General features: G+C 39.3%; 1 protein-coding gene across 1 annotated transcript in view; it reads right to left on the minus strand.

Annotated features, from left to right (window-relative positions):
• dpysl3 (dihydropyrimidinase like 3) overlaps positions 1-16,711 on the minus strand; it is a 30,800-nt gene that overhangs the window by 5,380 nt on the left and 8,709 nt on the right. Inside the window, exons 4-11 of the mRNA XM_055179869.2 lie at positions 14,425-14,589; positions 10,120-10,181; positions 9,852-9,932; positions 8,964-9,032; positions 8,285-8,405; positions 6,669-6,825; positions 2,521-2,662; positions 2,185-2,355 (exon numbers count right to left, since the gene is read on the minus strand). Of these exons, the coding sequence (XP_055035844.1) occupies positions 2,185-2,355; positions 2,521-2,662; positions 6,669-6,825; positions 8,285-8,405; positions 8,964-9,032; positions 9,852-9,932; positions 10,120-10,181; positions 14,425-14,589 (968 nt within the window). The remainder of the gene's footprint in view (positions 1-2,184; positions 2,356-2,520; positions 2,663-6,668; positions 6,826-8,284; positions 8,406-8,963; positions 9,033-9,851; positions 9,933-10,119; positions 10,182-14,424; positions 14,590-16,711) is intronic.

The raw sequence follows: 16,711 nt of genomic DNA on the forward strand, positions 1-16,711 counted from the left end.
CATTATCAGTGTTCTTGTATGTCTTTCATTTTCTAATAATTGCTCTCACAGTTGATTTCTTCACACCAAGCTGCTTACCTATTGCAGATTCAGTCTTCCCAGCCTGGTGCAGGTCTACAATTTTGTTTCTGGTGTCCTTTGACAGCTCTTTGGTCTTGGCCATAGTTGAGTTTGCATTCTGACTGTTTTAGGTTGTGGACAGGTGTCTTTTATACTGCTAACAAGTTCAAACAGGTGCCATTAATACAGGTAACAAGTGGAGGACAGAGGATCCTCTTAAAGAAGAAGTTACAGGTCTGTGAGAGAAAGAAATCTTGCTTTTTTGTTATTGACCAAATACTTATTTTCCACCATAAATCGCAAATAAATTCTTAAAAAATCAGACAATGTGATTTTCTGGATTTTTTTCCTCATTTTGTCTCTCATAGTTGAAGTGTACCTATGATGAAAATTACAGGCCTCTCTCATCTTTTTAAGTGGGAGAACTTGCACAATTGGTGGTTGACTAAATACTTTTTTGCCCCACTGTAAGTGCAAGTTGTTTATTTATAAATGATGCTTTTAAAAATCCCTTAAATATCCTAATTTAACTAAGGCCTAGTCCTGGTTTAAGATAATCCCTGTGCGGGAAACCACCCCTTTGTGTTTGGAGGGGTTGTTTTAAATGCATGTCATGTTGCGTTGCTATGATGCTGCTAGGGTGTTTTGAATGGTTGGTAGGGTTTTGCCATATAGGTTTGCTAACACATTCTGCATGATTGCTACAGTGGGTGGTTTATTACTGACCCATGACAATGAGCCCAACCCAAGTTCCTATGATCTTCTCATCTAAACTTGGGTCTGGTCATGGTGACTCAGTCGGTGTGCAAACAGCAAATTTAACTATTCTTTTTTTACTGACTGAGCAACAAATATCTGATAAATGTCTATGAAAACAGAGAAGGAAAGAAAATCTAAGCCAAGTAAGGTTTTTGATGTCATTCTATAATTGAGGAGAATAAGTGGATAAAGATCATATATGAGATTCTCCAGCTCACAATTCAGTGGTCCACAGAGACTTTATTTCTATTGGGTGGAGAGCAGAAGACTCTGTTCTCTACAGTATGTTTCAAATTTGTCTTTTTTCTATTAAAGCAGCAGTGAATCAAGGAATCAATTTTAACTTGAGCTTTTGTTATATATGAGGTCATTGTACTTGAACGAACACCCTGTAAATTTCAGAACTGAAAACGTCCTTGTTACTGAAATATCAACTGCAATTGACACCAACTTCTGATTCTGAAATGTGCAAAGTTATAACGTAGTAGTAGATTTTTAAACAATGCCTTTACTTAACGTCTACTTCGGAAGCCCTGCCAACTGGTTCACACAAACCAGGTTTACATAATCCAAAGTACATACAACAAACATGTCATTGAAGACTGCAAAATATTGTGCAGTGGAAGAACCAACCCATTCTCACGAAATATTTGATTCATGTAATTCATGCTATTAACACAATTTTCGTGCCACTGGAGCATGAATGTCTTTTTCTGGTCACCCAGCACGAATTTCTATAAACAGTTTTTCTGTTTCGTGTCATTTTATATTTTGTTTTCTCATTGTTTTCCCAATTTTTATCATTGTCGCTTGGGGTTTGGCTTAGAATCACTTTCTGCGACATCCTAACCCAAACCCCAACTCTTACCCCAACTATAGGCAAGAATATGTCACATGCCGAAGCATCCTTGGTATTACTGTGTCTGCGGTCAAGCCAGCTGTGGTTTGAAAAGTGATTTAGATTGTTGTTTACGGTCATTTCTAGGCCTGTGGCGTTTGAGTATGGGTGAAGTTGCAAACAACAAATCTTCATTGTCATTTATGTGTATCATGTCATAAATGGATTAATCTCTTCGGCTGCCATTTTTCCACATCAGAGGTTTTCAAAACAATTTCTCACATGTAATGACGCAGGATTGAAAGCTGGTTTACTAGTTATCCAATCATAGCAGTGGGCGTTCACTTCCAAGTCTTCAATGTGGCCCGGCCATCAAAACCAGGATACAAAATAGCCTAATACTTACTGCTTTTGATGTTTTTGAATGTAAAAACCACACAAAAGTAGACCTCAGACAACAGTATAAAACAATAAAACACCAGATTCATGCACCTTTAAACTGTTCACAGTGTTAAACGTGCACTTACAGAGTGATGTGTTTTTGCAGTGACAGTGCGGACGGCGTCCGTGTCCCAGATGACCAGATCACTATCCGATCCCACAGCTATCCGGCCCTTGCGTGGATACAGGTTCAGGAGCTTTGCGGCATTGGTGCTAGTGACAGCTACAAACATGTTTTCATCCATTTTACCAGTCACCTGAGCAGGAGAGAAAACTGACTTACACTTCATTCACCATAGTAAACTTATTTAGCATTCTCTGCCGCTGACGGGTTCACAGAAGATTCCTGTCGTTCCAAAATGACAACAATGATTTAAAGCCTATGCTACGATATTATCATCCAATCAGATTCTGATGCTCACCACAGCCTTATCCCAGATGACTGACATCCTTTCCTCCACTCCATTCACTCCTTCAGGAATCTGAGTGAAGTCGTCTTTCCCGATGGCCTTCTGAGCCACGCTGAACGTGCAGTGAGCACTGCCGGTGACTGACAGATCTCCACTGATGGACACATCACACAAACATCACTACAGTACAGCAGATCAACCAAATACAGCAAAAATAATAAAAATACTAAAGTATTTGTTTCTGATATCATAACGTATATTTTATAAGTTCTGCTGGTGTTGTGAAAGATTCAAGCCGTCAAGTTCAGCCTTGGTAGTGTGGACTGGCACTCAGCTTGTCTTACAAATACACGCAAGCATGCCTATGCTTATTTTACTGTACTGTATATGTACAAAATATGACTATAATATAAAACACAAGACTGTTTCTTTCTGTTTTTTTATTAAACAAATACAAGACATTTGTACAATATGAAATAAAGAAAAGCAAACAATCTAGTCACCCCAATTTAATGAAATTTGCATAAACACAGCTCAAACCTTGGAGACGGTATCACAGAACATTTTAGTGGTTTTGAAACCTTGACTGTTTAAAACCTCTTTATACCTTGAAACCGCTAACCGGCCCATGCCTACACAGCTCAACGGATAAATGTTTCTGTGAGTGATTTGTCATGAAACAACTAGGCGATGCACATTAACCGAGTTTAACGTGCTGACTGGCACGATTGCTCTTATCCAAAGGGGCAGAATGAGGACAACAGTTGGTCCTGCAGGTTGGGGGTTGAGCACAATCTCGCCTTGTAAAAAAGATCATTGTGTTACTGAAACTGAGACAAATGCAAATCTCACAGGGTCTGCAGTAGACTGGAGCCAAGGGTCGAAGCCAGCTGGCAGCGTGAGCACTTGTGATGAAAGCCTTTAGCAAAATGTTAGAAGTGCGACACACAATGGCCCTCATTTATCATTCTTGCGTAGAAACGGGCGTATATGTTGGCGTAAGATTATGCTTACACTCCTCTCACCGCCTGATTTATGAGACTGTGCGTACCGTTGATATTCAGGTGTACGCAATATCTGCCCTTCATAAATGCCGCGGCTGAAAACGATCGTCATTAGAATAACACGCCCATATAAATTCAAGTCTCCATTTGGGAGTTTAAAGAGCGGGATTAAAGACACATTAATAATTGCATGACATTTTGTAATATTTGTATTATTAGTTTTTATTATTAATGACGCTTAATTGATATTTTGAAGAATAATTATTTATTATTATTATTATTATTATTATTATTATCATTATTATTTACTGTTGCCTACATCTAAATTATATGTCTGCTTAATGGTTCGGTTAAGTTTTTTTTTTCAAATAATATTTTAAAATGATGTAGTAACTTTTGTAGTGTGTTGTTCTGTATTTACATACAGTTGTTTGTTAGCTAAGATCCAGTTTGATACGGAGCTCCGGATATAATTCAAATTAACAATTTGTTTCCACGACATCCACATGATTTACTAGGCTAATTCATAATTTGAAGTAATAATACTTGTAATAGTAATTACAAAATATTATTATAATTAATTCCAAGGAACAAACTGTTGAATATTGGGAACTAATTTTATATTTATGGCCATACTTTAGAATAAATAAGAAAAGGAAGTATCCATAATGTAGCATAAAAGATAATTCGTGGCCATGATTTTGTCCGCATGTCATCATGATCGGATTTATGGCTCCATTCAACACAAGCATCTTATCTTACCTATTCATGTGTAGCTATTTATTTATCATCGAATGGTATCTTTTGATGCATTATTACCATGATTTCGTAGCACATCCTTGTGCTTTCTTGCAATGTGCCGCTTCAGATTCCAGGATTGCTAAACTTTTACAGTCTCTCCGCAGTCCCTTTCAATGTTTTCTTCCTGTTCAATCTTAACTTTGATTTTTATTTACATTTATGTATAAGGCTTGAATTCCATAACTTATTGCTAGACGTTTTTACAGATTCTCGAACTAGCAAATTATCAAAGGGCGTTCTGAGTTCAACGAGCGGTGCTGAGCGAGCGGAATTTTCGGGAAAAGGCGCTCTGATGGTATTACCGCACCGCTCAACGCTCCGATCTGCTCGCGTGCTCTGCCCTGAAACGGCTCGCAACTTAAGGAATACATATGCATACAAATCAAATGCTTTGGTAAAGTCACACAAATTAAACATTGAAGTTCATGTTGCATAAAAATAAACACTGAAGTTTATAATTACTATGTTTTATTTTTTTTTTACAGTGGGTCATAATATATCATATATTTTAGTTTGTCAGTGCGTTTTGTGGTGTTAGGAAGTGTTTGCGCATTTCTGCACTAACTCAAAATGTGCGTACACCACCTCCTGAGCAGGCGTAGGATTTGAGCGTGCCGTACGCCAACGTCCATATTGATAAATCTCAAAGTCACCGTGGTTTTGGGTGTACGCCAGGTGTACGCTGGAATTTTGGTGTACGCACTTTTGATAAATGAGGGCCAATCTGCTCAGGCTAAACCAAACATCACATCCACACTGGACTCTTCCGGTCATGTGCAAAACATCTAAAACAATTGTGGTATTAAATTTGTAAAATGTCTTAATTGTTGATCAGGCAAAAATGGCAATTTATACTACTAGGAAAGAAAAAAATTGGGAAAATGTTAAAAGTCATGTCTTATTAAAACTTGTGAAATCTAGGATTTTGATTGATTTTTAAATGAATGCGATTACGTGTACAGATGAGATCCTTTGTGAGTTTGTTGAGGGTGAGTTTTTCATTTTTTTTGTGAAGATTTTTACAGTTTTGAAATAGGAGAAGTTTAGTAGGTTGTTTTATTTTATCTAAATTGTAATAAATGTGGTTTTGAAAATCAAAATATATTTCGGTCTCCCTCTCTCTCTCGCTTTCCATATATGTTTAAAGGTGCAGTGTGTAATTTTTAGAAGGATCTCTTGAGAGAAATGCAAAATAATATACAAAACTAAATTATCAGGGGTGTATAAAGACCTTTCATAATGTACCGTTATGTGTTTATTGCCTTAGAATGAGACATTTTATCTACATACACAGAAGGTCCCCATACATGGAAGCCGCCATTTTGTGCAGCCATGTTTCTACAGAAGCCCTTAACGGACAAACTTTTTACTAAGTTGTCTCCAACGATGAAACGTTTGACCAGTGGCGGCTACCGTAGCTTCTCTATGCGTTTCAAAAGCAAGAGGTGAGTAGTGGACTGAGCCGTTGGTTGCAATTCGCAACCTCACCACTAGATGCCACTAAAATTTACACACTGCACCTTTAACTAAAAGAAAACACTATTTCTATCTTTTTCTTGTTTTTAGATAGGATATCAAACAGGTAAAACAGACACCTTCACGCTAGCCTTAAACAAGGTGAAACCTGACGAGCCACCACTCACATTCATTTCAATAAATGCCAATTCTTGTGTGAAAACGTCCGTACACCCAGTTTTCCCAATGATCTTTCTTTATATTATCAGTTAAGCTCTAGTTGGTTAGCCTGTTAGCTTAGCATGTCACCTTCATGCTACATCCCAGCATTGCCAGGATGTAACACCCCCTACATTTTTTTGTTTGTTTTTAAGCCATTGCTATTTAGTGAAGAGTAAGATACATTTTGGCATGAATACAAGACTGTAAATGAGATGGCTAAGCATCTTGCAGTGTGTAATGTGACACGTATCGGCTTTCACATTGTCAGAGTGTTTGTGTGCTGGTTAAGGAATATTTACATGAAGATATTCTGTTGGCACCCCTTCAGTCAAAAAGTAAAACTCCCAATCATTTATACCCTCATAAAAAGACACTGACAACTGCATTTGACAGTACTCAAACCATCATACAGTGCACATTGTTATCATTGTGTGTGTGTGTGTTTCCTGGGATTGAAACCACAACCTTGCCATTGTAAAAGGAACACTTTAGCACCTTAGCCACAGGATTACTGTTTTGGCATAATATCAAATATTGTAATGTGTTTTATATTGAAGCTTGCTGGTCTGTTCAAGACTTTATATCATCTGTATATAGAGAGTGACAGACTCTTAATGTAAATGTTACAAATTAGATACTGAATGTGTTCCTTGTGTTTCGGATGCACTCTGAATTTACCTGGCCAACAGGGTGCTCAGGTAGTCTGGAGTGGTAGGGTCTGGACTGAGGGGTGGTGATGTCACAAAAGAGGCGGCCTTAGCCCAGTTCTTGCTCCAATAGTGAGTCCCATCTGTTCCCAAACTGGCCGTGATTGGTTCCCCAAAAACCACATTACCTAGAAACAAACCCTTATTAACAGGTGAGGTGCACTGACACAAAACAACATGACAAGATGACAAATTTCATGGTGAATCAACAAAAAAATCAAAAGAGTGATGAACAGAAGTACTGTAGTTTTTTTAGCCGTGGCATCATAACCCCCATCTCAAGAATTGCACTCACACACGGGGTATAAATAAGTAGACAAAATGGCTCATAAATAAATAGAGGTTAAGATTAGCTGCAACTCAGGCAAAGTTTACTGTTAGTCGGACGAGTTAAGAATGCACAAATCCATAATGATACACATCCAAAAAAATTGTAACTGTTTGCTAACTTAATAACTTAAGCAGGGCCGGCACAAGCTCAACTGCTGCTATAGGGGAAAAAATTAGCAAATGCATTTACAGAATATAAACTAATATGTATAATTGTCATGCTGTCACTCCCTTTACCTTACTTGTACAGTCTATTGTTTTTTACGTTTGTCTCTACTGTTTGTTCTAAAATGTATTTTCTATAAAATAGTTTCTTTATAAAGCTATATGTGCGTCCAGTGCTATGTCCTCTGAATTAGTTTACAGTACATTGAGGTCATGGGTCTATTCCATACAGAAAATCAACACACTACACATTCTAGTGACAATAAAATACAGTATGCTGTTTGTGTTCAACAAAACAACAAATCCAAGTTCATTTACCAAGTTCGGGAGGCGCATGGTCATGTTATCCAGTCAATAAGCATACAGTATAGAGGTCTGTATAGCCATCCCCGGGTTCCTCTACTGTATTTATAGGGAGTACCCTGGGTTCAGCCTAAAATACAAAGCTTAGAGCCCTCTCCTCAGTGACAGTACGCCAAATACGCTTATCATGTCATATGTGACCCATGCTGGCAAAATGAGTCTGAATGCGCACAGTGTAATTTTGAGCTGCAGAAAGAACGTTAATATCGATTTTGGTGGAAATTGAGTTTTTCATAAAAATAAGTACATTAAAGGAAAACACCACCGTTTTTTAATATTTTACTATGTTCTTACCTCAAACTAGATGAATTAATACATACCTATCTTTTTAAATGTGTGCACTTTTAATCTTTGTACAGCGCTTTGCGAATGTGTTAGCATTTAGCCTAGCCCCATTCATTCCTTATGCTGCGTTCACACCAGCTGCAGTAGAGGCGTCAAGCGCGAGTTATTTCAATGTTAAGTCAATGTGAAGACGTGTGTCTGGAGGTCTCGCGGCATGAATGAGGCGTTGCAGCAAACGCGCAAGTTGAAAAAATTGAACTTTGGCGGAAAACGCGCTGCGTTAACCAATCAGGAGCTTGCTCTAGTAGTGACGTGATTACAGGATGCAATAAGCATAAGTAAATAATAATACAAATTTGTTCCTTTAACCAAAAATGGGCATACAAAATCCCCTTGTCAGGCATAAAGAATGGTGTGCGATGATGATGATGTCATGTTGTGTACCTTTTTTACGGGCCTGTGAGATGATGTCAGCAGCGCTTTTACTCATGACACGCGTGATGTAGAGTGGACAGTTGGTTTGACTGGCGATCGTGACAGCTCTGAACACAGCCTCAGCTTCCAGCTACACACACACACACACACACACACACACACACACACACACACACACATACAGAGAGAGAGAGAGAGAAACACACATTAGCAGTCCTATGCACTGCAATAATCAAATCCCCCTCGCCTGCTGAACTCAATGTCAGCAGATAAAAGACTCTGCCTGCAAAACATTCACTGCTACGCTGATGCCAAACAAATTAGATGTGTGAGTCAGACTAATTTAAAGGTAACATAAATATAAACAAAAGAAAAAAGTAGTTTACTTTTTTTTACTGAGACAGTAGAACAGGGGTGGGCATTAAAGGTCCTGGAGGGCCACTGTCCTGCAAAGTTTACATCCAACCCTAATCAAACACACCTGGAAGCCATTTACAAGTCATCCTGCAGCCTTTTCAGGCGTGTTTGATTAGGGTTGGAGGTAAACTTTTCAGGACAGTGGCCTTCCAGGACCAGGAATGCCCACCCCTGCAGTAGAAAGTATTTTACCATAAACAAATTCACATGTTTACACATGTTTACGGTTCTGTCATGAGAAACGAGTTGATCTGTGTCTGTGGTTACTGACCTCTTCTGGACGGCTGAGAACATGACCCTCAGGTCCTGTGATACCGATCTCCAACATACGAGCTTGCTCCTAAAAACACAAAGCACATGTGTCTTACTCCTCATCTACAAACACATTCTCACATTACAGTTAAAAAAATAGATTTGAGCTTCTGTGAAAAGCAACAATAAAGTCAAAAACAAACCCTCTGTGGTCTCATATCTGTTATATCTCTTATTAGTGTGAAACAAAGAAATTGGTTAAACCATCTGTGATGTCACCTGTCACACTGTGCTCTGCTTTTATTCAAATTAGTGATTTACAGAAAAAAACTGCATTCGCTACAACATAGTGAGTAAATAGATTTCAGTTTTGTATTAATTATTCCTTTACACCAAAAATAATGAAATGATGAAGCACTTTAATTCATTCTCCTACTGATGCAAAGTAAAGTGAAGGTCATTTGACAACATAGGCACATAATCTGGTATAAATGGAGATCACAAGTACACTAAATAATGTCAAGATGATGAGAAACTGGATGGTTTCATGGATGGTGTTCTGTAGCTCATGAGTATATCATGGGACATACAGTACTGATAAAAATCTACATGAATGGACAGTAAGTTACATTCTGCCAAATGCATGAATGTAAATTTAAGCAACACTTCAGCTAACATGTCTTTATATCATCACACCTTAGTTTTGCTAAACTTCACACTGGTGTAATGTAATTCTCAGTACATCTCAAAAGATTACACTGTTAAATTAACACCATGGTTAAACTGAATCCCGAATTATCTGTCCATGTTGAACACGACTGACTACTGCAAACTCATGGTTCCATGCTGTGACCTAAACTATAAAGCTATAATGTGTGTGTATGCATTTGTGTGTGTGTAGTCATACCTCTGCAATTATTTCTCCATTTTCCGCGTGTACCTGTGCGATTCCTCCATGCTCCCCAAGGAAGGTGAAGATCTCATAAAGCTGTTCAGATACAGAAAGATAAAAGCTAAACGTACAAACATACAGTAACAGTACAATACATATACTCTCAACAAGTTTGAAAATAAATAAATCACTAGACTTTCACTGGACATTTATTTGTTCCATGTTTCTCTGTTTAACTAATTTGAACTTATTTTTGAGGTTTTTTGGTTTCTCTTTAGCTTACCTCACTGTTACTCATCTGATAGAGGTCTTTGTAAGCCATGTAGACCTGGAAAGAGTTCACACCTTTGCACAGAAAAAAAATAATTTAGTGAACCCCTGAACGTGTCTAAAACTGAGCATAAAGGAATAATATACCCCAAATGAAAATTATCTCATATTTTACTCCCCCTCAAGCCATCCTATGTGTATATGACTTTTTTCTTTCAGTTAAACACAGTCAGAGTTACATTAAATAATATCCTGACTCTTCTCAGCTTATATTGGATAATGCCTCATTTTTAAACTCCAAAAGCACATCCATCCTAAAAACCGATGGGGTTACTTACGTCCCTTATCATTCCCTTTCAATATGTTTCACTTTGCATTTCGTCAGTAGCTGACACTATGGAAAATTTATCCCATCACGACGTGCTTATAATGGACTTAAAGTGCCTTTGCTGAAGACTAAGCGCTCTTTAGGGCCCAAATAAACCAGTTTATTTGAGCTACGATACGTATCTCAGAAATGTTAAAGCACAAGACACGTGGCTAAAATGCAGAAGGGTAAGCAACTGAGGTGCACCACGAACGCGGCCATGCTCTGACTAAGCAGAAAGGACCTGCATTTGTAAAGCAGGAACATCCAGGCTAACAAATGTGGATGCAAGCACCAACCGGACGCCGCACAAATGTCTGCAATGGAAACTCCTGTAGACCATGCCCAAGAGGAAACCATACCCCGTGTAGAATGGGTGCTAATACCAAGAGGGCACTGCACATTTAGGGAAGTGTATGCAAATGTAATGGCATCAACGATCCATTTGGATAGCCTCTGTTTAGAGATAGGCATGCCCAATGATCGTTCTGCGATGCTCACAAACAGCTATTCCGATTTCCTAAGGGAGGCAGAACGGTTCATGTATATTCGAAGGGCTCTGACCAGGCAGAGCGAGTTTGGTGACAGCTCGTCATCTCCTGAGGGGGGCTCAAAGAAAGCGATTGTGGAGGGTGCGCATCGCCATCCAGCAGCACCTTAAGAAAGGAGAGGATGTGCGCCACAACACAGCTCTTAGAGTTCTTGGCTGTACAGCAGCCCGCGAAGATCGATGACTTTTGTGCGTTAAGGACTTTTGTGCTTTTGGAAGGTTCTGCCATAGGGGAGCGATCAGCAGCTCTGTGAATCTGTCCTCCCTGATCCTGCCTAGGATCTGCGGCAACAAATGCAGAGGATGCGCTGGCCTAGTCTGTGACAGGGCGTTGCAGTGCTTCAAAAAAAACCTTGGGCAGTTAGCGTTCTCCTCCAAGGCTTACAGGTAGATTTCCAAAGATGGTCAAAATTATTTACATGCTATGGAGGATGCCGTCTCCAAATTTGCAGGCCGCTGCAAGAGAGCATGTAAAGAGGCAAGATCGCAGCCCTTCTTGGTGATTTATTAATGAAACCACTGTCATGTTGTTCGACCAACCCTGAACAGGATGGTGCTGGATTTTCATCTGAAATACTAAAGCGCTAGCATCACCACCATTATCTCAAGGTTGTTGATGTGTACAGATGAGCGTTCCGCGTACTAAAGGCTGGCTTGTCATCGCAGTGCATGCCGCATTCCTGTCATGGAGGCATACGTGGTCACCACTTTCCTCCTGCATACAGAACCAAGCTCTGTGTCCGAGAGAAACAGGTGAGGGGGCTGCCATATTGACAACATTATGGTACAGCTGAGTGTCACCTTGAGCATTAGCAGCCCTGACCCCCACGCTTGGGCAGGAACTATTTTTTCAGCCAAAACTGAAGCGGCCACATGAAATGATCAAGTAGAATGAGCGGGGAGGCTGCTGCCACAAGACCCAGCATTCTAATGAACCCACTTTGAACGTGATCATGCCACAATCTGATCGTAAGCGCGCACTACAGTGTCAGTCATGCTCGAGCCCTGTTTGAGCCAAGCGGTGTGCCTAAAAACACGTTTCATTGCGTCGGGGTGAGCAAACTCTTTCGAGGTTGATATTGAACCCAAGTGTTGGAGAAAAACAGATATGTGTGCACAAATTTCCTGCTCCAATTGAGCTAAAACAAGCCAATCGTCAAGGTATTTCAGAATGCGATTGCCATTCTGTCTCAGAGGGGCGAGTGCAGCATCCGCACATTTGGTAAATGCACTGCAAAAAATTTAATTAATATCCAAGAATTCTTAAATTGAGATACATTTACTTGATAAGCTAAGTGGCTTAAGATTTTAAGTTTTGTTTACTGAAATAAATGATGAAATTTACTATTTTTACTATTATAACCTGAAGGGTAGGACCGCGTATTGGTATGCTATCCCATTGAACGCAGTCTCAAGAGCGGTCTGTGACAAGTGGCAGTCGGGATGTGAAAGTAAGCTTATTGAAGGTCACCCAGACAAATTAATGCCATAATTATTTTCGCTGTAAGCATTTTGAATGGCTGTTTCGTGAGAATGCGGTTCAAAACTCGTAAGGGAAACATAGCACCCTTCATTAACAGAGCGCGCACTTTGGTCCTAAGGATCTCAGTGCGATTGTCTGAAACCGAAGTCTGAACTAGGCCGTTAAATCGAGGGAGTCTGCGAGCAAACTGCAAAAAGTCTGGGGTTTAAGCGCTGGGTAAACCCCTCAATTGCAGCACCAAACAGGAGAGTCGAGGAGAGCTACAGTACACGATCTGTGTCCTTGATCTTCATGAGGTTGAGCCACAAATACCGCTCCAGCATTACGAGGCTAGTCATTACACATCCAACAGCCTAGGTGGCGATCTTCATAGCATGCAGAGCCGGGTCTGCTGTTCTGCGCAGGTCTTTAAATGACGTAGGATCGGGGACACTCATCCTTATCGCGGAGGAGCTTGGCCTGGTAAATTTGCAACACCGTCCTAGTGTGCAGGGTGGACGCTGCGTGGCTGTCGTCAGCGTAGGTCTTGGACGCTATGGGATATGGGGCAGCACGGTTTGGAGGTATGGTTCAGCTTCACTCTTTAAACACTGGCTGATGAAGGTAAGAGGTGAGCAGCTACAGACTCTTCAAGCGGCGGGAGCTTCATATAGTCGTGTTCATCTGTGCCGTTGACCACCGACAGGACCTGGGTGATGGAGCTGTGAGTGCAAGTGGAGTGCGTAGCGCGCCAAGAGAGCATGTGCTTTCGTTAAACCTCCGGGAGGAAAGGGGCTTGTCTTTGATGGGATAGCATGTGGTGTCCTGGCTAGAGAAACCACTCGCTGAGCCGGCTGGTTTAGGCTCCATTGAAGAGGACCACTGAATCCTGAGTTCAGAAATTGCCTTAGTGAGGACACAGCGAGAAAAAGACGCTCACAGTGGGTGAAACCGGAATCCATGAGCACCGCCTCGGCGTGGGCAGGGCTAGGCAGGTTACGCACTCAGCGTGAAAATCTTCGAGGGCCAGAGGGGCTCGGCATAAGCTAACGACATTATCTCAATGCGCTTAACTCTTTAAGAGAAATTTAACTCTTTACCGCATAGCAGCAGGGGAAATTGCTTGGAGCGTCGTTTTTACTGCAGGGCTTCTTCGATGGGAGCAAATATTTTTTCTTTGGAGCAGCGTGATGATCGTGCTTTAGGAGAAAAAAAGGTTCTGTGTGGCATTCGACCCTGACTTATAAAGGGTGTAGGCCCCACCCAGTTTGGAAGGCTCAAACAGCAATCACAGTTATTAAATCTTTTCTGCAGTAAAGTCATGTGTTTATAATGCTGAGTCAGAGATCAGATTTCCACCTGACCTCAACTCTTTCATGAACAAGCTTTCTGCCATCGTTAATGAAGTTTAAAATATAAATGTTTAAAAAAACTATCGCTTCACCTCAAAAGACATACAAATACACCTAAAATGGCTTCAAGGTGAATTTTCATTTGGGTGAATGATTCCTTTAATAATATATACATATATATCAGATATAACAAGCAATCCACATAATATATCATTTTAAGGGGTGAATTCACTTCACACTTTAATGCACCATTTCATACATTCTTCATATTTTAGACTTTGAGGCCTAAAATAATAATAATTATCATGATAAATATAAAGTATATATCTTTAAAAATAAATACATTCTTTTCAGATTACTTAAAGCCCATCATCTCATTCACAAGGATACAGTATGATAATATTCACAACAGGTTTGTTTGTAGTTCCTCAGCAGTACATCAGATTTTTTCTGTTTTAGAAACATCTTACATAAAAGTCTATGGGATCTCTGCTTGCTAATATACATTTTACATTCTATATGGGGATATAAGCACACCAGTGTAATTCACAGTTCATCTGGGTCACTTGGATTTGAAGATGTCTTACCTTTCTCATTAATAAGGTTCTCTAGCTCCAGTTTAACGCTGTCATTCCAGTGTGTGACGTCCACATGTAGTGAATAATCACAGCACACTTTCTCATCGGCCCATTCAGTCCAGCGCTCGAACGCTGCCACCAAACTGCTGCCAGGCTCCGGGATCACGTGATCCACTGTCAATAACATATCACAGTAATAAACGTCTAGGGAAAAATGTGCTGGAAACTTTAAAAATAAACAGAAATATAAGGTTTGACATTTAAATATCTGTGTTGTATGAGCTGTAAAGTTGATATAGCACTCTGATGTAGCAACTGATGGTCCACAATGAGAGTTTTACATAATATATTAGCAATACTAAAAGTAAACATTATTGTCTATAGGATTGTAATAGGTATATTAATAATGCTATCAAGCAAATGTGCATATCAGATTTATATGGGTGCATATGTGACCCAGTCTCAGCTAAAGTCATTTTCACTTTAATTCATCATCTGTTATATACTGTACATTAATGTAAAGAACATTCTGTGAAAATATCCTATTGATATCTTTACTACGATTAAAATCAATGATTGTAGGACTGTAATAGGATTGTTATATTAATAGTGATATTAAAAATATTCATATAAAATCAATAGCCTATTAAAAACAGTATATGCTTAGACATTTTGCCAATTACTATGAAATATGAGCAATGTGTACTTTATATATATCATATTACACATTATCTCGATATAAATCAGTCTACTGTAGCAGCTGTTGTCATCGTCACATTTTCTGCCAGCTTTCAATAGGACAAGAATTTCACTGCAGGCCTGCTGCTGGATCTACTGGACCCCTGCCAACTCAGATTCATTTAGAAGACCGCTATTGTTGTCAGTGTTTTCCTTTTACACAAACACACACACCAAAGACTACTATTGTTTTCATAAGCAGCTAGTTATAAGTACTACTAATACGCTAACAGAAAAAAACTTTGCAGTAAAAATAAAGTTTTTAAACAGTTTTGGGTTGCTGTACAATAAAGGTACTCATGATCAACTATAAAAAAATCCAATTTGCCCTCCTCCACCCAAACTACTGTTGATTACTATATATACAAACATACTTAAAGAAGAAGAAGAGAAGAAAAAAAGAATCTGTTTTTATCCTGCTAACATAGTCATAAAAGATTAGATAGGAGTGCTCATCCTGAACTTATTAACTTTATTAGTAAACAGTTTAACTATATTAACTCTTATTTCAAAACAAATTATAATGTTGTTATTTTTAATTAACCTTCAAGGCAGCTAGTTTCTTAAAGGGGCCATGGCACAAGACTTTTTTAAGATGTCAAATAAATCTTTGGTGTCCCCAGAGCACATATGTGAAGTTTTAGCTAAAAAAACCTATAGATTATATATTATAGCATGTTAAAATTCCCACTTTGTAGGTGTGTGCAAAATGTGCCATTTTGGGTGTGTCCTTTAAAAAGCAAATGAGCTGATGAAATTCAAACACTGATCACAATGATGGTGGTTTGTTGCAATTAAAACTCAATTGTGCTTTTCTCTGCACTAAATGGCAGTGCTTTGATTGGATAATGCAGATTAAGGGGTGGTATTATTATAATAAGAGCTCCTTATGACATCATAAGGAGAGCCACATTTCAACGACCTATTTTTTCACGTGAATGCAGAGAATGGTTTACCAAAACTAAGTTACTGGGTTGATCTTTATCACATTTTCTAGGTTGATAGAAGCACTGGGAACCCAATCATAGCACTTAAACATGGAAAAAGTCAGATTTTCATGCCATGGCCCCTTTAACAAATGACTCCCATGGGATATTTGTGGCAATATACCATTTTTAAGATGTTATATACAGAGTTATTTTACAGTTCTCTAGAATACTTGACTCTGGTTGGTCAGTCGAGACAGTGGTGACCACTAAATCTCATAACAGACCACATAAGATCATAAGTCATTTGACCTGTACCACATTTATTGTATTAACCTGTTTTAAAGGCAGGGTGCATGATCTCTGAAAGCCAATGTTGACATTTGAAATCACCTAAACAAACACACCCCTACCCCAATAAAATCTGTACCTTCTGTTAATGGACCCGCCCCACACATACGCAACCCAAACAACGATGTCGGTCAGTAGACACGCCCCTTACTGCTGATTGGCTACAAGTGTGTTTTGGTAGTCGGCCCAACTCCGCCTTTAACTTATATGTTTAACGTAGGGGTTTATTAGGATCGGCCCTATACTAAGTTTACGTACTTCATATTTAAAAAATGTCTGAA

The sequence above is a fragment of the Misgurnus anguillicaudatus genome, chromosome 9, assembly GCF_027580225.2.
Source record: "Misgurnus anguillicaudatus chromosome 9, ASM2758022v2, whole genome shotgun sequence".
Taxonomy (NCBI): Eukaryota; Metazoa; Chordata; class Actinopteri; order Cypriniformes; family Cobitidae; genus Misgurnus; species Misgurnus anguillicaudatus.